Below are 21,806 nucleotides of genomic sequence, written 5' to 3'. Positions count from 1 at the left end.
TGAAATAATACCCTGTCGCTATTAAATACACACAGATACAGGCCTTAATTTAAAAAAAATATATATATGCAGGTCTTACAACTGGACTGTTTCTTCCTGTGCAAGACTAATAAATAATAGAGAAGAACCTTATTCAATTAACCTATAAAAAATAGCTTTCTCCTGTATTGTGTTGCATTGTAAATCGCACAAATTGTCCATCCTAAAAAGCTAATATCAAAATCTCTAAAAAAAAATAGAATACTCCTAGCTTTAAACCTTACCTTGAGGTTCATACGATTAAACAGTCCCAAATTCATAGGCGCGCTTTTATAGACGTGAGATAACGGAACAAAATAATAGCTGGTACTCCTCTTGAATTAATAATAATTATCGGGATTGTTAATTATGCATAATTATTTTATTACAAACTGCATTGTGTATTGTTTTTGATTGTTATCGATTTGCAAACGTCAAAAAAAAATGGAATAAACATATGATTTTGACGGTAATGACTTTGACAGTGACATTAACACTAACACTGACATGTAGCAAGAAGACTACAAGGAGGAGAGATATCTTCTATCATTTTGGTGTGTGACTGCACACTGCAGTGTTGAATTTTAAAGCGCTATTATTTTTGCGAAAGTTCAAACTATTAAATGGTTTTATGGAAGTAATTCGGCAGTACGTAGTACGGATTTGTTTCGAATTCCATATGAAAATAGACTGATTCGAAAAAACAATTTACGTATTGTAGGTATTGTGTGTATATTAAAATGTGGTTTTGAATTTTGAGAAATCGTTTTCTCTTCAAGACTATCATAAATTCCACACTAAGGTGCAAAAACTCTCTTTCGAAAGGGTCCAAGAGCAAGAAAGACTGAAAGAAATGCCTTGTAGAATCTTAGAAGGGGATTCCACTTGATCAAGTAGAAGTGTTAAAGAGAAATTGGGTATGGACGATTAAACTGTTATAGATATTTTTAAAAAAATGGGAACAAATGTTCCAAGACTCGAAGATATTTTCCAAAAACTAGTGCAAAGAATGGAAATTTGTGAAACTCGGAATGGAATTGATGAAAAAAGAAATCAAAATAATTTTTTAAGAACTACTATTTTCAGAATAATCTTCTTTTCCATTACATAGAAAACACAATTTTTCCATTGTTTAAAATTGGACTCGGAAAAATGAGCACGAAGTAGTATGCTCAAAAAGGTTAGGCGATTATCATTTGTTGGGCCATCGTAGAACATTAAAAGGCTAGAAGTAGCATTCCGTGGAACTATAGACAACAACTCTGATGCAATCTTTGATTCCAAATGCTTATGTGGCAAAGATTTACTTTAGTAAATTTGTAAATAATAAAAACTTATTTTTACAGGCACAAAACAATTCAACTGTTTCCCTTTAATAAAATATCAAGTATTTTTTTACAAAATATAATAAGATACTCTTAATGAAGTCACTGTTCAACGTTAAATGAATGTAGTGCAACGATATTGACAACGCGAAGGCGCCGTGAGGAGATGCTGCTGCCATCCTGCAAAGACTGATTCCCGAAGGGCAAAAAGTCTATGACCCTCTAGTAAGGCATTTGGCGATGCGTTATGGCCAGTCACACCTAGACATGTCTACCACACGCAGTTAAAAAATCGGTCACAAGTCAGGAGAGTCCTTGCAAGAATTTGAAGGTGATATTGCACATTTAGTTTGACTGGCATATCGAGATGTCCAGGAAAGAATTATGAAAGGTTTAGCCAGGACCGGAAGTTGGAGTATTGGAAATGTGGCAAAGCCAGGTTACATAAAAAGACACTGTTCAGAAGGCACTAGTTCCACACGATCCAATCCGGAAAAATAAAGGAGGTCGATGCGAAGAAGCGATCGTCGATATGTATTCAGCAAGCACTATTAAATAGTGCTTAGGTCTCCTCGCTGCAGGCCTATACCATAGTTTTTTCTTTGACGCGTATGTGGATGGAATCTCCAGACAAAGATAATTTTAAGGCCCGATATAGTAAATCTGCATCTAAGTTTCGGAAATCAAAATGGCGTCAAGTGACGAACAACGGCAAGAGATTGAGCAAATGGTGAAACAAACGTCACGTTTACCATCGGAAAACCCACGTTCGAGTATCCTGAGATAGTGGCTTAGATTGAGGATGATGTGTTCATCATGCCGGACATAATGGACATCAAGAGATTCGGGTTAAGCTTTAAGCAGGAAGTTAAGTTAGACGATGAGAAAGTTGATTTAGATCGTGAGAGGAATTACAGTGTTCCGGTGCTAATTCTGCAGGAAACTTTGATGCCAGAATGAAGCGACATGAACATTGTTGGTCCGTTTTCCGAATCAAAAGCAGAGAATAATTACATCGTGGTCGTGATGGACTATTTCAGCAAATGGATTGAGGCGTACCCTCTACCAAGCCAAAAAGCCTCTACTATCACTGACGCAATAATAAAAGAATGGATGTCGATTTGATGTACCTTTAGAGCTTCATTATGACCATAGACGAAATTGAATGACATGAATTTAGCTTGTTTTAGAACATCTGTAAGATTCTTAGATTCAAGAAAACGAGGACTACTGCATTACATCCGCAGTCAGAATAGTCTTAGGCCAAAGTAGCCTCTACTCAACAAAGACATTGAGGATAACTATCTTCGTTTGCTCCTGCTGGCTTATCGATCGGTCATCCATGAAAGCACTGAAGAGTCTCCGGCTCGAATAGTGGTAAGAAGTTAACTCCGTCTGCCATGAGATTTTTGACCCTAAGAGACGGAAGGGTCTGTCACCGAAGCACAAACATCCTCATATGGGCCATATCAGGATGGATATCCACGGCTGGAAGCCGTCAACGATTTTCTTTACAGAATACAAAAATCGCTCGAGTCATTCACTTTAACCGACTGGCCATTCAGTATGCAATCCACGAAAACACTGAGCTGCCAATCCAATCAGAGTCGAATTTGACAGTCGGATTTGCAGCGAGACCTGTTTACTACTCCAGCTTAAAATATGCTCTAACGCATTATGTTTCTAAGGACTTACACTTTTCTAGGGGAATAGATGAGGTTTTTCCGCAGAAGAGATTTTGTTTAGTGAGTACGCGTATCGAGATCACGAAACGATGGTAAACTAAAAAATATTAAAGTGGGGGTTATTACCCTGTTGAAAAAATTATATAATTTAGAAAAGAAACAATATTTAAACACGGAAAATTTTGAAATATATTAATCACTGAACAAATGACGGTTTATTTATTTTATTAGCATCTACTATCAGGTTTCCTTCTAGAAGACGGCAGTGGTTCCGCATATTGTTGACTGCTTTTCAAAATATTTAAACCAACTTTACTGTACGAATCTTGATATTCGGTGTGGCCAGTTCTAGGAGCAAACCATTCGTCTACTAGTGTTGGAGCTAATGGGATAAAAAACATAAATTAAATATCGAATTTAATAGAAATAATTCTAGAGAGTACTTCGCGTGAAAGATACAGGTGCGCAAACGTCGATAAACGGTTTCTGAATTTCCGAATAGCGGAATCTGGTTACGTCTCTGTACCCCCTTCCTAATCCGATGGTTTCACTTTTCACAGGGATTCCCACGGGAGAATCTATTGCTGGCATTAGTTTTCTGTATTGCACCAAATTTAAACCTAGAACGAAATTGTATAAATATAAATAAGTTTATGTAAATTGTAATATATCTCTGTCAAACCTCGTTTGACGTAGTCGGTCTCATATATAGTCTTCATCTTTTCATCGTCAGTGTCACATGGATGATCTAGGATGTCGCTTACTAAAACAGCCATCTAAGAAAAATTATGTTTTTATTACATTATTCGCTAGGACGCACCCTTATAATTGTGGCGTCAAAAATAAAATTATGTTATGGCGAGAGACACTTACCCTTTGCTTTAGTATATCCAATTCTTCGTACAGAGCTTTCTCCTTATTTGCTAATTTCATGTACCGACCCATTTCCGGTTCGTATAAATGAAAGTCGCAGTGACAATAAGGTTCCACCAATTTCGCAACATAGCAGTTGTTTGGTTTTGTTTTTATTGGTGGTTGGGATGGACTAAAATAAAACAAATTGAATTACATACTGAGAAAAGAAATACTGAATTTGGTACTCGAACAAATTGAGGAGGTTTAGGAGGGTTTGTGTTCGCGATTTATGCTTCGCCACCTTCAAGGGATATAAGTAATTAAAACTAACAATCCGCAGATAATTTTTATTTGACCTAATAAGAATCTACTGCTTTCGCTGCGCTTCAGATGTAACAAAGCCCATATTTTTATGAGCTTGTTACAGAAAATTATTTTTAAATAATTAGGAATAGCAACTCTACATATTACATTTGAAAAAATAGTATTTAACGAGCTCTTGGATACCTGTCTTAAAAGATCATGTTTTAAAATTCACTTACCTCGATATTAACGGCTTAGGATACGGCCACTTATAATTTTCCCTATTTGAGGTTAAAAATGTATCGGCAACCATTTTGACCCCTAAAACTGAAATTTAGCCCCAAATTTTCTCCACCCTTGTGGTACTTTTATCGTCGAACCATGGGCTTTATTTCGCAATATTTTCTATACAAAATTTTGATCAGTTGCTTTAGTCCCAAATAGTACAGGGACGAGATGAAAAATCGTACCACAAAGTCTTGTAAATCCATTTTGGCGGACGTTTGTTTGACAGAAGGTGTTTTTTCAAAGGTATCTTATCAAAGGTGATAGATACCTGTTGTTTAAAAATTTACATTTGATTGGTTGTTATTGTATCGTAACTGTAGACCACACATGCGTAGAACGCTGAAGTGTTATGTATATTATATATATTATTAGCTGTAAGGATCGTCTACCAAACTAATTTTTGAAATGCATTGTACCACTTTTAAAATGCATTTTAAAAGTAGTACAAATAATCACAGTGAAGATTTGATTATAAAGAAGTATGTTGCAGGGAAGAACACATGCAGTTAATACTGCTTGTAAAAAATGCATTGCGATGGATTCCTCAGCTGCCAGAATTTGACTTATTCTGCGTAAAAGGTACCTGTCACATTTGGCCATTACACTATTTTATAAGGGACAAGAATTCTCTACTATTTTACCTACACCAGATATTAAGCAAAAATAGTTAAACTTGTAATCTTAAACGGTAGACAAAAAAGGTGTAACCGAAAAAATTGCCCGAAGGCTGATTGTTTGACAGCTGATTATATAGATTGCGTCATTCTAGGTGTGATCTATTCTAGGTCGTTCTATTTTTTTAGGGGTTGATTGGGGTTGGTCGCAGATTGGTGCTATACCGTAAAACAAGCTTTTATCATATGTTTAAGATTTTCAGAAAAATTAGAGCTGCACGAGGTCAAAGTCGTAGGGATGGATTTAAGGTAATAACATGTCAGGAAAAAATCCATCCAATATTCGTTCAAATGGTAAAGTTGTACCTCTTTAAAAGACGCGACTACTGATAAGTCGACTATCAAAAAAAAAATTTAACACTCAATTTTTTTTAATTGAAAAAAAGTTATTTTGGTATAACTTAATACCCATTCAGCAACAATGTTCTAAATGTATGAATTGCAGCTTCAATTATAAGCTTTATTTTTGTTAATTTGACTCTCCTATCTAAAAAAATATGATATGAAAAAGTGGGTGAACCAATTCGATAAAGAGTTCTTTTGATTTATCATTCAGGCAAAATTGTTGTCGAAAGAGATTCAAATCGCAAAGTCTAAGCTCTTTCAAATAGGAGTCGATCAAGTATAATATTATTACAGTATAATTAATTCTTCGCTCTATAAAAATTTAGAACGCCAAAAAAACAATGAATCATTAATTTCTTTGTTGATTATTTAAAAGCAATCACTGAGAACAACTATTTTTGAGTTGACGTTGATAGAAAGCCATTCTTAATCTTCAGCAGCGGCAACATCTTGACTATTGGGCGAGAATTTTACGATATGTTTGCATTTACACCAACCAAAAATCATTCTCTTTTCTTATATGGATTATATTAAAAAAATCTACGGCACTGGAGCAATCGTGGTATTTGATGGGTACCCCGATAGAGGCTCGATAAACACCACTAAGTATGCTAGGAGAATACGACGTTCCAAAAAAACACGGTTTGTCGATTTTCTCACTGAAAATACTCCGTTTACTACTACAAAAGATAATTTTTTAGCTAATGAGGCGAACAAAAAACGATTTCTTGAGCTATTAATTAAATCACTATAAAAATCACAGTACAAGGTTTGCCATGCTGAGGAAGAGGTTTGTTAGATTGAGATTGATAACAACACAATTGCACAGTCTATAAACCATGAATCAGTTATCATGAATGGTGACGATATCGACTTTCTTGTCGTTCTAACTGCAAAAACATTTACCTTAGAAAACCTGGACGTGGAAAAGTTGACGAACATATAATATATGCTCCTCAAAGCTTTAAGTATTCAGACGTCCTTCGAAAGAACATCCTTTTTATGCACGCATTAAGCGGCGGCGATGCAATTCTACTTTTCAAACAGGCTGTCTCTGATCATGAGAGCATTGCTGAAGCAGGAGAACGTTTTTTAATCGTGTTATACAAGAAACATTTTAGATAAAATATCGGCGAAATTTGAATTCTCTCAGATACATTAAAATCGCTATATCAGCCCGGAAAAATACAGTTCATCTAGCTTCACTCCTATCAACATTAGAAGCGGCTAGGCAACATTCATTCCGGGCTTATCATCAGGCCCAAACATGACTTCGCATGGTACCAAAGGCGACAGAATGGGAGTGGGCAATGTGTAACGTTACCACTACACCGACAAGAACAAAAAAGGCATCCACCTACTCTAATGAAGCTTGTTGCATGTCAATGAAAAAAGGGTTGCAATAGGATTGCACTTGCGTCAAAAGTGGACTAAAATGCACAGTAATTTGTTAGCACTGTAGCGGCAACACTTGTAACATACCTATTCTTATTGACAATGCAGAAGACGACGAGAATATTGAAATACATCAAATGCCCTTTATGTATTTGGGCATTTGAGAGATTATAAATATTTAGGCATATGAGAGACATTATAAATGTGGAAAACTATAAAAAAGCACATGATGGATTCTTCCACTGACACTTGTGCTACACTAAGTTCAATCAAAACGAAACCACCACAAAAGAGGAAATAATCGTAATGATCTTTCATCAACGTGAATTCAAAAATATCATTGAATAATTAATTTACAAAATCAATTTAATGCTGTTTAATTAATTAAAATTTTATAAAATATTTAAGAATTAATAAATTAATCATTTATTAATGTATAAGATTCTAAACTTGATATAAGATATACTTTTGATACTGTTTTTTATATCATCATATTTGAGATAAAAAAGCTTATAATTAAAGCTACATTTTATAATTGGAAAATATCTTTGCTGAACCTGATCGTACTTGTTTCGAGTTATATCAAAATAAACATTTTTTTAATTAAAAAAAATTGGAATATGTAATAATTTTTTTTGATAGTCAATATATAATTCATAGACGTGTCTTTGCAAGAACTACAACTTTGCCATTTGAATGAAAATTGTATAAAAATTTTTTGACAACTTATTGAATAAATTTTTTTTGGTCTATCCTTTTTTCATCCCTACTTGAGACTTGGCTCCGTGAAGTAAAATGCAGCTCTAATATTTCTAAAAATTTTAAATATAAGATCAAAGCTGTAGGTCTTAGGGTATAGCATCAACCCATGACCAACCACATTCATCCCCTAAAAAAAATGCCCCTTTCCTAGGATGATGAAACTTCAGATTTAGTACGAGCAACACCTATATACATGTATAATCAACTAACGAAAAATCGGTATGCGGCCAATTTTTTTTGTTTTTCAATATACAGTTTGTACTATACTGCACTGGTAAATCTGTAATTTGATGAGTATATAGAAAGTTGTTAAAGACTGGACAAAGAGTATTCAGTAAAACTGTCTGAAAAGGAGTAAATCTAATTCTTATATCGTATAATTGGATTATTAATTACTCTATTACGCAGGCGTAATTAAATGCATAGAACCTAGATCACTTCTCATTTTAAAAAACCGGCACGTTTTTATATAATTTAATCTCATATTAGCTCAACCAGAATGAACCCAAACTTACATCTATAAAGCGAACAAACTCTATGTTTCTTTATCGTCAGTATGACAAGTACTGTCAGTAATAAGTTTTGGCTAAAATGTGGAAAAAAATGAAAAATTTGAAGTGAAAAATTTCTATACAAAAAAACATGGATAAATTCTTGTAATTTGGACGATGGCCAATAAAGAAGTCCTATTAAGGTCATCTGAAGAACAAACTCTAGCTGCCAGGGGTTATCGTTTATTAAAAAAATTAGGAGAAGGTATTATTTTTAATAAAAACAGACGTAATCTAAAAATTTCTTTTAAGGATCTTATGCCAACGTATACCTAGCAGAATTTTTCTCAACTACTGATGAAAAACAAAACAGATATTTAGCATGTAAAGTCGTGGATGTGTCAAAGGCTCCCAAGGATTTTGTAAAAAAGTTTCTGCCAAGAGAACTCGATATTCTGGTCAGGTTAAATCACCCTCATGTAATTCATATTCATAGCATATTTCAAAGAAAAACTAAATATTTCGTTTTCATGCGAAATGCAGAAAATGGAGATTTGCTAGAATATGTATTAAAAAAGGTAGAATACCCATCTCTTGTTATTATTTGTTTTCAGAAATATAAAAAATAACATTTTTGATCCAACGGCATTAACTTATAACAGAAAAACTCTTGAAAAAAAGATACAAAATCGCCATTTTACGCTGCCTTTTAGGGTCCAGTATCAGAAGCACAAGCGCGTGTCTGGATCAGACAGCTTGCCTTGGCAGTTCAATACCTGCATATAATGGACATCTCCCACAGAGATTTGAAATGCGAAAATTGCCTGATTACTGCTAATTACAATTTAAAATTGGCGGACTTTGGATTTGCTCGTTTTGTAATGGACAATAATGGAAAACAACAGCTGAGCAGCACTTACTGCGGCTCTCTTAGCTATGCGGCGCCGGAGGTGCTTAGGGGCATGCCCTATTATCCGAAAATGGCCGACGTGTGGTAAGCACTAGGACCTAGACTTTCAGTTTTTTCCCCAACCTAAATGTCAAGCAGGGTGATTATGTGATGGCAGAATGGCAGAAAACTACGAAAACTCGTGACGGTTATAAGTCTGCATCTAGAAGGTCGATCCATTCAATTTAATAGGTCGTCAGAAAATTTGGTATACCAAAAACCACCATAATAAAAAATATTATTACACACAATATTCCCGACCACTTTTCCGGTTTTTAATACAACTGTTGGTCAGACCAATGGTATCAATAGGATTTAAAGTATGCACAACCTTCATTTTCTAATTATTTTGAGAAAAAAAATTACAGAATGCTTTAGTAGTATTTCATATAAATCCGGAAATGTTCGCTTTAAGAAATCTGCCGTCCCCACGAAACATCTGTACACTTAGTTGTTAGACCTCGTGACACAATTGTGGGTAGGTCATGCTGGGTGACTCGAACAACCTGAAATTTTACATCTTCTACGCAATATGATCGACTTAAAAAAAAGAGCGTATAGCGAAAAAACAATCCTTTTTCGACCACTATTCCTATTAAAAATTATCTCAAATTAGCAGATGACGCCTTCCTTAATTTGGGTCAAAAGTTGTCCCCTTAACAAAAAATTCACCCCGTCTTTCTGGATTTATTCGAAAAAAATTCTTTGGCAGTTATAGGGTTTTCAATGAACCACCCTGTAAATGTTTGATAATTAGTTTCTTAATATAATTTATTCTAAAATATCAAACACTTAAACAGAACGATGTGTGTGTGCTCAAATATCTGCAATTATTATAATGGAGCGGATACAGAGGGCTCGGTGAGGGATGCGATTGTGGTCGGCCTCTGCTAATTCAGCTGTTCCTCAGTCTTATGTGGTACAGATGAAATTTGTACATTTTAGGTCTGTAGGAGTGATAATCTATGTATGCATTAACAAAGCTATGCCTTTCGATGACACTAACGTAAAACGTCTGCACGAGCAACAAGTCAATAGACGTTGGAAATTTCGGTCAAAAGTGGTCGATCAATTAAGCGAACAAGTATGCACTTAAACTTATTTTAATTTATTTTCAGAATAATTAAATGATAGTATATTGTTTTTTGGAACACGTCACGTGCCTTAATTATTTGATGAACTTGATTCTACAATTTAATTAATTTTTGAGGTGAAACAACTAGTAAGCCACTTATTAGAGCCAGATTCCAGTAAACGATGGAACATAGATCGGGTGGTCGATTCGGACTGGATCGCCCTTGATCCGAGATTTAAGGTTCTCAGCAAAGCCGAAGAAAATGCTTTATCCCAAGCGATTACAGAAAGGCGGCAGTATATGGACGGTGCCGCATTATAAAATGTTTTAAATTTTATAATTTTCTTCAAACATTCTGTTTCTTATTTCTATAGGTTTGACCAGAAAAGCCAAGGAATCAGTGAGGTCTAAAGGAGAAATGGACGACATGAAAGTGCTAAAGCCCACAACACATGAAGAGCATTTACCCAAAATCGACATTCAGAGCACGCTTACTGTTGCAGAGGAATAATTTATTAAATGCGTTTATTTGTTTTGATTTGTTATATACTAATATATATATATATATATTTTATATACCAGAGGTATTATTCGATGATTCGTTGAACTTTTCTTATGGAGGTCATCGCCAATAGCCGTACTATAACCATAAAAAAATTAAACAAAAAACATAACAAATAACGTTAACGATAAACTTTATGATCAAGTACAACATAACAAACTAACAACAAAAAATTTTTTATTCCGAATCTTTTTTTATATTTTATTTTTTTTTTGTTCACTTTGTACATATTAAAGCATTCGCCTGTCTTTTAAATTTGCAAATGTATTTATTATATCCTCATAAAACTGGGGATCAGCACTTCATATTGTGTAGAATTCCCTTCTCAATAGCCATTATTGACAAACTCATAAGGTGCTCAAAAAATTCTTTCTACTGGCACTTGTTGCGGGAATGGTTAACACTAGACAAAGTAGTTTGTATTTTTCTGAAAAGATTATTTTAAATTCTTTGTATGATAATTTACAGTCACATTTGTAGAACAACATCTAGATTTGGAAATTGTTCATCCCTGTACAACACACTCAAGTTCATTTTTTAATTGGTCCTTTTCAAAAATATGTGGATGCATCTTTAACAAACATTCAAAACACGTTTCGGGAAAATTCTTAATCAAATCATTCAATTTTGAAGTATCTAGTAAAACTAAAAAATTCAATTGGGGAAAATTATGAAAACGAGTACGTAATTGTTGGGAAATGCAATCTATTATTTCGTAGTAGCTACAAGACTTGATAACTTAAAAATATTTCCACTTCCACCGTTTCTTAATACAGAAATTCGTTGAGCAATAACACGCAACACTTGAAAAAGTAAATATGTGCATGCCAATATGTAGCTTTAAAATTGCTCCTTTAATCTAAAAATCCAGAGGATCAAGTGACAAGATGCCTTTCCGGAGGCCTGCAAGCATTGTCATAGGGAAAAGAAGAAAGATGCTTACTTATTTACCGTAAGAGGCCAAAAGGAAGATCGCGACAACCAGATAGTCCAAAAATCTGAATAAACGAAGGGAATAAACGAGCCAACTTGGGAAGAAGTTGTTAAGAATTCTCCCAATTTTTAAGTCTCCATAGTACGAAATATGACTTGGGCACAATGGAACTCCCTAATCTTAGAAGATTGATTCTTGCGGCGGAAATTAGTTATCCACGACGGCAAAGAGGAAACGAGGCAAATCGTAGTGCTTAAATATTGGATTTCGGGGGTAAATGCAATCAATGCCAGTATGTCAGGAGAACATCTTGGAGTAACAAAGATCCTGGGAAAAGTGAGGGAAAGATTTTACTGGATTAATAATACGGCAGCCGTAAAGGACTGGTGCAGGAAATCTGGAACCATGTTGTATGTGCGGCAAGTAATGGGCCGCAGAGGCAAGCAGAAGGGTTTGATGCGCCAGTACAAAATGGAAAGTTCCTTTGAAAGGATTGCTATTGACGTTGCCGATTTGCTTCCTGAATAAGAAGGTGAGAATAAGGACATCTAGGGATCATCTGGGAATAAGGACTAATTCTGCAAATGTTCTCTACCAAACCAGGAATCCTATTCTGTCGTCGACAATTTAGTAAAAGAATGGATCTGCCGATTTGGTGTACCTTTGGAACCTCATTAAAACCAAGAGCGAAATATTTCATTCAACTTGCTCCAGAACATCTGTAAGACGTTTAGGATTAATAAAACGAGGACTAGTGGATTATATTCGCAATTAGACGGCACGGCACGCATTTCCATTCAACGATCTGTGAAGGTCACATATGATGTCAATGCCAAAGACCAAAGTTTTGCACTTTTGTTTCAAATTTTGCTAAGCAATCATTTATTTTAGAAACAAACTTTATTTAAAATATAAAAAGTACATTTAGTGAAAATTAACATCCTTGAGATGTCGCCCATTTCGCCGCTGGCATTCTTTTAAGCGATGCCTTAGACCATTCATTACACTTGTGCATAATTGGAGAAGTAATAGCTTTAATTTTTTGCTGAATTCGACTTTTAAGCTGAATCAAATTTTTTTGGCCGTTGTTATAAACTAGACTTCTAAGAAAGCGTTACAAAAAAAATTGTTTGGAGCAAAGTCAGGACTTCTTCGGAGCCAATTAATATCGCCTCTTTTCTATATCAGTTTATTTGGGAATAGGGCTCTTACAGATTCAATTTCCGTATTTGATATGTGCCAGTTAGCCCCATCTTGCTGCAACGGCTTATTAAAGCCATTAAAAATTTAGCTAGAGAATTCATGGATCATTGCTGCATTGAACAGAATTAACCGTTACTATTTGTCCGCTGTTACCTTCAAAAAAGTATGGGCCTATTATGCCTCTAGAAGAAATTGCTGCCCAAACAGTAACTTTAGGGTTATGTAATGTAGATTGATGTTTTTTTCGCTAACTTTCTTCTGGCAATAATGACTATTTAGCCTCATCCCGGAAGAAAATTCTGTTAACGTTATTAAATCCTTCTAACATTTAGTTGGCCAACATCAATAGTATAGGATAATCTGTTTCCTTTAATTCTTGCACGATCTGAATTGTAAAAGGATATAGATTCAGGTCTTTCTTCAAGATGCGACAAACACTAGATTTATGTAACTAAAAACCGCAGCATGTTTCGCACTGATTTGTGTGGATATTGGACAACTGCATCTCGAATTTCTGGACTCGCCACAAGGGTGAATATTTTTAGTCGAACACCTTTCTTCAATCCGAAGGATAGGAAAGGACAAAGAACGACCACGTGTTGACCGGGTGAAGATGACGCGGAAGTCGGAAAAAATGGTCTAGCTCTAATACCGGGCTACAATTTGAAAACAAACAGCAATTAATATTGGCTCTACCAATGATAGTATGAAAATTAGCCGAAACACGTCAATTTACATATCAAGGGGGACAATATTTGAGGCATTTGTTGTCATATTACTTTCAACCCCCTAACCCCCAGTGCACCTACCCCTAAAATTTTAAAAAGCCCTATTTCTTTTACAATTTTTGTGTTCCTTATAGAATTCTACATAAACTGCAATAATTTTTTTTTCCAAAGTACTGACTAACCTCACAAATGAGTAAAATGCATTTTATGTGTGTGTATAACTTCTTGAAAATTATGATATGTAATGAAATACTAGAAACCTTACCTTTATTATTACTCTATGAATTGCGCAAAATGGGTTCCATTCTTCTCCAAGCACAAGTACAGACGGTATTCAAATTATTCGCGGACGATTTGAAGAGTTTCAGGTGAAATACTTCTAAAATCCTGTACAATTCTTTGTTGTAACTGTTGATTTAAATCTGGTTTATTTTTAAATACAACGGATTTTAAGTAACCACATAAAAAATCCAGCGTTGTCAGATCTGGCGACCTAGGTGGCCATTCTACGAGTCCTATTCTACAAATCTTACTGGCCGTACATAATGCGGAGGTGCGCCGTCCTGTTGGAAGTGCAGCAAATGTATATTTTTCAATATTAAATGCTGCTCGTTTTCAAATTGTCACCGTGTATATAAGGAGCCTTTGCTACTAGGAGGCCAGTTCGAATCGGAATATTGCCGCAACTTTGAAATCGAAATAAATAAGTACAATGCAAATAAATGTTTCTAGTATTGTAAACGTGTGTAATAAATCAATTGACTAATTTTGTGAATCGAGTGTTTTAAATCGAAAAACACTATGACACTATTGAGGATTATAAACGGATACTTGACTATATGGATTTACGGCATAATGGATTGATTGATGTTATGCAAAATCAAAATCCTGGCTTGACCACTTTTTCGTAAAAGATATTAACGAAAAATATTTATAAATGCCTTAATTAAGCATAAGTCTTAGATTCTAAATTACTCATCACCTTTTTTTGTTTTATCAAAAAAATATTTTTCTTATTATATATGTATAGCCAAATAATGAAAAAACAAATATATTGCTAAATATAAATTAATATATAAATATATTGCTAAATTATTGTAAAAACGGTTTAGGACAGAACATAGTAAAACGACAATTTATAGATGTTGGTTGGAACAAAGATATTCGGCATTGAGAAGGAGAATACTTACTCCTTCACTGCAAGGTAAACGAGTTCTTCAATTAAAAAAATATATAAATTATCCGTTTCCAACATTTTTCCTGTTTTAGATTTTGCCAATTGAATCCACGCCAATATCGAATAATAATGCATAATATGTTTTCATTATTATAGATTTAATAGTTGTAGTACCCCGTTCACAGACACCAAAATAATTATAAACACTTTAAAATATACAAAAATTATGTAGGTATAATCTAGTACATTTAATTAGTTTCGTATCATAAATTTAATATCTAATCACGAACATATAAATCAAAACTCAGCATTAAAGCTGAAATATTTATGATCTTTCCAATCGTTTGCAGGACACACTCGTTTGTTTTTGTCGCACGAGTCCAAATAAGCAACTTCCTCATCATTTAATTCAAAATCGAAAATATCGATATTCTCCTTTATCCGACTTGGAGTGACTGATTTTGGAATCACGAAAATTCCCAGATTGTTTACCTAAAACGTAATTATTGACATACAAAAAATCTGTTATATGAACTCTACATTTTACCTCATAATTCAATACAACTTGGGCTCCGGTTTTATTATATTTTTTACCAATTTCCTGTACTTTCGGATCATAGATAGTCGGTTCTGGAAACCCGGGCCTGCCAGAGTATTCGCTTCTACCTAGCGGACAGAAACCCATAAGTAGAACTCCTCTTTCGCGACAAAATTTGATCAGCTTTTTTTGGTTTATATTGGGGTTACACTCGACCTAGCAGAAAAATTATTTTTAGCAATTACAATTTTGCAAAATTGATTTTTAATTAAGATTTTTTTTTGGTAACCAAAATATTTTGATTTTAATAAAGAGAATAACATATGAAGTTTTAATATTTTTTTTAGCTATTATAGTTATTATTAATTTTGCTTATAAAAATATATAGGAAAAATAAACATTAAGTTATCATCCAATTATCATATTATACCTGATTTATTGTTGGGGTAATAGTGCAATTTTTACAAATTCTGTCCACTTGCTCGGCATTAAAATTGGACAAGCCAATCGACTTTACTAAGCCTAATTTATAAGCGTCTTCCATTCCTTGCCACGTTTCCAGATAATCCACATCGCTGAAGGCCTCTTGAACATTTTCTTTTGGTGCCAGAGGCGCATCCTCCTTAATTTTAATAATAATAATAATAATAATAAGCCTTTATTTCCAACAGGCAACTTGCCCAATAACAGGAAACAGTTGCAAAACAATGAAAAATATAGTTAAAAAAACACACACAAACAAACCTAAAAGAATGAAAAGAAAAGAAAAAAGTAAAGTAAAGTCACAATCTCAAAAGTTATCCAAAAAATTAGAATAAATAACTATTAATATGATATAAAAACCCAATTATAAAAGTTTAACAAGATAATCACATATTCAACAAAATTAAATTAGATTAACTGCAATATACCTACTAACTATAACTTAAACACATGGGTCTTAATCCCAAGAGTAATGATCCACCAAGATATCGACAATCACATGAACCGGAGAGAAATTTATATCACACATGAGACAGATCCGATTAAATATAGCGCATATTGTATATAGTGGCGAGTTCAACAGGATGTTAGTATGAGGCCAATGAATTAATAAGAAATAATCATGTTTTGAAAGAGAAAATTATTTACCTTAAATCCCATTGGCCAGTGGACCAAGTAGAGATCCAAGTAATCCAACCGGAAAGCTTCCAAGCTTTCTTTTAGTTTTGGCACAACGGCAGATCTTGCGTGAAAATTGTTCCAGAGCTGAAAAAGATAAAAATAAATTATATTAACAGTGTCTAATGAAAATTCTTTAGAGGAAACTAGAATATTATGGTATGAATAATATATAGATATCTTCATACCACATTGGCAGCAGTTTGCTCACTGTGACCAAGCTACACATTTTCGAATGAACTTTTTATGCACAGAAATAAATCATTATTTAAAAATGTTATTTTTCAAATCATTCTCTTGACATTCATGTGAATAGACTAGACTTACACACTATGAGCCCAGACCATCATATTCTTTTGCAAGCTACTACACAATGTGAAATTTTATTATTAACCAAAATTTTTAAGACTAGATTCAAATAACTTAGATTTTATATAACTGCCTTGAATACCTAATAATGACTATCAATGTTTTATGTATTGAAATAAGGCCATTTATTGGAATACGCAAAGAGATTGATTGTAGAGATATTTGCAAAAAATATACAAAGAAAGACATTCCTTTACTCAACAACTCACCCTATGGTCATTGAAGTAATAGAGTTAAAAATTAGGCACAAAGCCTGGAATAAATATCAATGGTTTTTCACTTCTTCTCTAGGCAATAAATCGAGAAATCGAATCGAAAAAGTTTTTTTAAATTAATAAATGCACTATTTAAAAGACTGCATACAATGAATGCACGAAAAAAGCAGTATTTACAATAATTGTAAGTGAAGGCTAATCATCAATTTTACTAAAACAACCTGATTTCATTTACAATACAAAATTGTATGGCTATTTTTAGGGCAGGGATTGTTTCTTTTAATAACATTTTACTCAACAAATTATAATTTTATGGCATAAAAAGATGGTATAAAATTACACTTTGAAATATTTGGAACTTAGGAACTGTCTTGCGTACTCGCATGAAACATTAGATATAAGTATGAAGAAAGGGTGGAACTGAATAGAAATAGTTATCTTGGCTAAATAATTTAGTTTTAAATTATGGAAAAAATCAATCTCTTTTTTTGGCTACAATTAGTGTAATAGTGAAAGGGTTAAGATTTTGTTCGAGTACAATAAATATTAATCTTTTGTGAGAAGAAAATTTCAATATATTTTGAAGTAATTTTAATCAAACCATAGTTTAACTGCAGCAATAATCGCCTATTGGGCTCTCTTTGAATCTGTTAATTTTATACACTTAATAAATTCTTCACAGGTATCTCCTAAATTTATAAGTTCAGTGTGTTTATGTTTAGTTCTTTATTTCTATTTTAGTGTTTCTGTTAGGAGCTAATTTTTTTTTAAATTTAAATGCTATCTATTATTAGAGATATTTAGGGATAATTAGTCTAGAATAGAATCTTATTATATTGACAAACCCAATATCTTGTATAATGACCAAATGGGGAATGAATAAATACCTCTCCTCCAAAAATTCCTTAAGAGACTAGACAAATTGTTAAATTCGAATTGATTTTAGTGTACTATTTAATTTCTTTCCCTATATTCCTACAATTTCCATTTTTTTAGCCTTTGTTTGTGCCTTGAATCTAAAAGGATGTTTCCTAATAGACAAACTGTCCACAAAAAATGTTATACTCATTATTTTTCAGTCTAAGGTTGGTGGGTTTGAAGGCATGTATTTTGCTTTGGTGATGATAAGATGTTGGTTTATAGAAAAAACTTTGATGAATTCTGTGATATTATTATAAATGATTGAAACATTAAAAGTAGATAAGACCCAGTATATCATTTTTAAGCAAAAAAAAAATCCATTTTAGGCAATTATATTTTAATAAATACCTGTAAACTGAAAAAAGTGGAAACAATCAAGTATCTAAATTATATTTTAGATGAATAGTTAAACTGGAAGTATCATATTGAGTACATTAAAAGTTAGATATACCTATTACATAAGCTATTGTAAGATGTAGAGATTTTCTTAGTTATAATGCAAATTTATAATTCAAATTTTTTGTCAATATATAAGTGTTTAACTTCTGTATGGGGTGTAGGATGTACAACTAATTTTAGCAAAATTCAAACCCTCCAAAATCATATAATTAAAACATTATTTAATATATATTACAAGGCTAATAAAAAACTTGGTGTTCAACCTTCAACCATTAAGTATAATTTGAAAATTAATAACCATCAGCTTAAGAGTAACATCACATTCATCTTTTTTAAACCTGTGCATGAAATTAATACTCGACAATGTAACAATATTTACTTAAATCATGTTAAAACAAATATGTTGCTCTGCATAAACCAGTATCAAAAGCGTCCACTACTTTTAATTATTTACCTGTGGAAAAAAGAAACTATAGTACTAAGGTTCTTTTTACTGTATAAAGAGATCACAATTTCTTATAGTAGAAATTAGATAATAAGTTAAAGAATACTTAAATAAACATTGAGTTCCAACACAACAGATCTGGATTTTAATCAGCAAATAAAATCTTTGGCTTTTACAACTGAATATATTTAAAACCATAAATAGATAGCACAAACTTAAGACCTAAAAATAACCAAAATAGACTTACCTTACTGCCAATAAACACATCTTTTCTTTTAATTACCCCACTGCATATTTTTGAATGTATTGCCTGGCCAATCTCATGTTCATTGCCATAAAACCAGGCACAGTCAAAGTGTCTGTAGCCTGCATCTATGGCTGTTTTTACTGCTTCTTCCACTTCACCTGGTTTCGACTATCAAGAAATTAGGAGCTTATTAATAAGAAGTTAATGCATTTGGGGATAAAATGAATCCTAGTTTAAATACTTTACCCTGTAAGTTCCCAAGCCCACAGTGGGGAATTCAATTCCATTGTTTAGAGTAAAAGTCTTTGGGACTGGCATTTCAGTTTTATTTACTGTACTTTGTGTGTATGTGAAAATTCTGTAAATTATGTAAAACTTATTCTGTCAAAAAAAAAAAAAATAGGTTATCTTATCAACACTGAGTGGTAATCAACTCTTTCAAGTTAAAATTCATTGACGGCTTCAATATAATATTTTAGATAATAAAAAGGGACTTCCCACAGCTTAGTAATATGGACTGCAAAATAAAAACTGAAAACACCTAGAGGTTTGTGAGAAAAATGTAAATTGCATAAATTAATTGCTAAACCACAGAAAATACATAGCATAACATTTTCAGTTATTTTGAAAGAAATAAAAATATCAAACAGCTGTTTTTATTTATTTCGGCATCCAGTCTAGGCCATGTGTGTGATGCTAGCGTCCGATCGATATCCAGCGATCAAAATCGAGAACTCAGCATATGTCGGTTGCCAGCGACCAATTTATAGTCCGCGCTCCCTGTTATTTAATTAATATAATGCCCGTATCTCCTGAAATTCCCAAGGGATTTTAATAATTTTTTGTCCAGATATTAACAATGAATACCTTAATCGACTTACGGTGGTCTCGAACCTCTACAAACTAAGGTTTCGTTGTGAAAATTAATTAAAAAGTCAAATGTTAAAGAAATGAAAAAGGCTTTTAACTCCCAAAGGATTTGGATAAAACTTTTTTCTAATAAAAATAAAATAAAAGATAATAAATATCTAAACTGATTTTAGATGGCTGCAAACCTCTACAAGCAAAAACTTTTTGATAAAAAATTATTGAATTAATAGATGTACCTACAAAAAAAAATTAAAGGCTGTGACTTCCAAAACTCCCAAAGGATTCGAATGAAACTTTTTTATGTAATTAATAATAAATATCTTAATCCATTTCAAGTGGTTGTAAACCTCTAGAAACAAAAGTTTTTTCGTAAAAAATTATTGAATTGTTAGATGTATAAAAATATAAACGGTTATAACTTCCAAAGTATTCGAATAAAACTTTTTCACGTAAATAAGAATAAATATTTAAACTGATTTTAAATGGTTGCAAACCTCTACAAACAAAAGTTTTTTGGAAAAAAATTATTGAATGGTTAGATATTATAAAATATAAACGGTTATCCAAAGGATTTGGAAAAAACTTTTTTTATTAATAAACATTTTAATTGATCTAAGATTTAAGCGATGTTGCAAAACTCTCCATTTAAACTAATTAAATTGAGTTATTTTAACCAATCAAAAGACCATAATAATTTTACAAATATTTATTTTTTTATATAACAAATACAAAGAAAGTAATTACTGGGTATAAATACAAGATCTAAATCCAGCCAAGTAGTGGGTATGGAATAAAACCATAATTTTTACGGAAATAAAAAACAATTTTTTTTTTTTACTTTATGCTAAAAGTGGCGTTTAGTCATAGAATTTTGCAATATGTAACTACAACTTTTATATTCGGCACTTTTCATTCTTACATCAACTTTCACCGTTTTAAAATATACATAAAAGTACAATTAGCCACTAATTAATCCAGGCCATAGAAATTGTTGAATATTCAGAAATATGCGGTTTGAATGTCCACCTGTATACACTTGATAGAATTCTCAATGTCAATTTTCTTTTTTACGTACAGAAGACCCATTTTGTCATAATTGTGTGCTAAGTTATACAGGGTGATTTTCAACCTATGCGCATAAACTTGGGAAATGATAGGTGATGAGTAATAATAAGTAATAACGAAAAAAAAAATGTAGTAAAATATTTTTAGTTTTGGAGATATCCATATTTTTTTAAATAAAAAACGTGTATTTTTTAACGTGTTTAATTTAAAATAATTTAAAGCAACTGTTCAAAGTTGTTTCCATTATTTTCGATACAGACAGAGATGAAGACGTACATGCACGGGCCAAACCAGGCTGTAGGCGAATTGCGTCACTGGCAGCGTTTATGCGATGTCGTAGCTCTTGCTCAGTATCAACTTCGTTTACATACACCATTGTTTTCATATGACCCCACAAATAAAAGTCTAATGGATTAAGGTCAGGCGAGTGAGGGGGCCACCCAACTGGACCATCACGGCCTATCCATTGTCCGGAAAACACACGATCTAAATGTTGTCGCACTAGTCGTGAAAAATGTGGTGGAGCACCATCATGAAGAAACCACATGTTCTGCCTAACGTTGAGATTCACATTTTCAAGGAGCACTGGTAAATTGTTGCGCAAAAATTCTAATTACCAGCCCATACATTTACAGAAAAACGTTGTTGAAAGTATGTTCTCCGTGTAATATGCGGATTTTTCAAAGCCCAGTAATGAGTGTTATGAAAGTTGAAAATTCCATTGCGCGTAAAATTTGCCTCATCCGTAACTAAAATGTTCATGGTAAAGTTTGGGCTTAACTGCTGCTGATGTAACAACCATTCACA

General features: G+C 33.0%; 4 protein-coding genes across 9 annotated transcripts in view; 1 reads left to right on the top strand and 3 right to left on the bottom strand.

Moving 5' to 3' along the window:
- Positions 1–458, bottom strand: part of LOC126738425 (ral GTPase-activating protein subunit beta) — a 35,262-nt gene extending 34,804 nt beyond the window's left edge. For 5 of the 6 annotated variants that reach the window (XM_050443758.1, XM_050443760.1, XM_050443761.1 and 2 more), the window contains exon 1: positions 264–458. In XM_050443758.1, coding sequence (XP_050299715.1) covers positions 264–299 — 36 coding nt within the window. In that variant the 5' untranslated portion in view covers positions 300–458. The remainder of the gene's footprint in view (positions 1–263) is intronic. The other variant, XM_050443759.1, reaches the window with a different exon arrangement.
- Positions 459–3,193: 2,735 nt separating this feature from the next.
- Positions 3,194–4,714, bottom strand: LOC126738731 (uncharacterized). The gene is made up of 5 exons (XM_050444168.1): positions 4,426–4,714; positions 3,902–4,073; positions 3,711–3,804; positions 3,472–3,648; positions 3,194–3,410 (listed from the first exon to the last, which is right to left on the bottom strand). Exons 1-5 carry the CDS (start codon positions 4,497–4,499, stop codon positions 3,256–3,258), a joined length of 672 nt encoding a protein of 223 aa, XP_050300125.1. The 5' UTR covers positions 4,500–4,714; the 3' UTR covers positions 3,194–3,255.
- A 3,497-nt stretch (positions 4,715–8,211) lies between these two features.
- Positions 8,212–10,741, top strand: LOC126738730 (testis-specific serine/threonine-protein kinase 1-like). Its single transcript, XM_050444167.1, has 6 exons — positions 8,212–8,406; positions 8,454–8,719; positions 8,855–9,135; positions 10,036–10,174; positions 10,301–10,472; positions 10,540–10,741. The coding sequence occupies exons 1-6, from the start codon at positions 8,319–8,321 to the stop codon at positions 10,674–10,676; spliced, it is 1,083 nt and encodes a 360-aa protein (XP_050300124.1). The 5' UTR covers positions 8,212–8,318; the 3' UTR covers positions 10,677–10,741.
- Positions 10,742–14,908: 4,167 nt separating this feature from the next.
- On the bottom strand, positions 14,909–19,672 carry LOC126738742 (1,5-anhydro-D-fructose reductase-like). The gene is made up of 6 exons (XM_050444178.1): positions 19,311–19,672; positions 19,065–19,232; positions 16,439–16,555; positions 15,738–15,929; positions 15,317–15,523; positions 14,909–15,261 (listed from the first exon to the last, which is right to left on the bottom strand). The coding sequence occupies exons 1-6, from the start codon at positions 19,380–19,382 to the stop codon at positions 15,067–15,069; spliced, it is 951 nt and encodes a 316-aa protein (XP_050300135.1). The 5' UTR covers positions 19,383–19,672; the 3' UTR covers positions 14,909–15,066.
- Positions 19,673–21,806: the final 2,134 nt, after the last annotated feature.

The sequence above is a fragment of the Anthonomus grandis genome, chromosome 7, assembly GCF_022605725.1.
Source record: "Anthonomus grandis grandis chromosome 7, icAntGran1.3, whole genome shotgun sequence".
Taxonomy (NCBI): domain Eukaryota; kingdom Metazoa; phylum Arthropoda; class Insecta; order Coleoptera; family Curculionidae; genus Anthonomus; species Anthonomus grandis.
The sequence above is the reverse complement of the archived record's forward strand: the minus strand, read 5'-3'. Positions and strand labels throughout refer to the sequence as shown.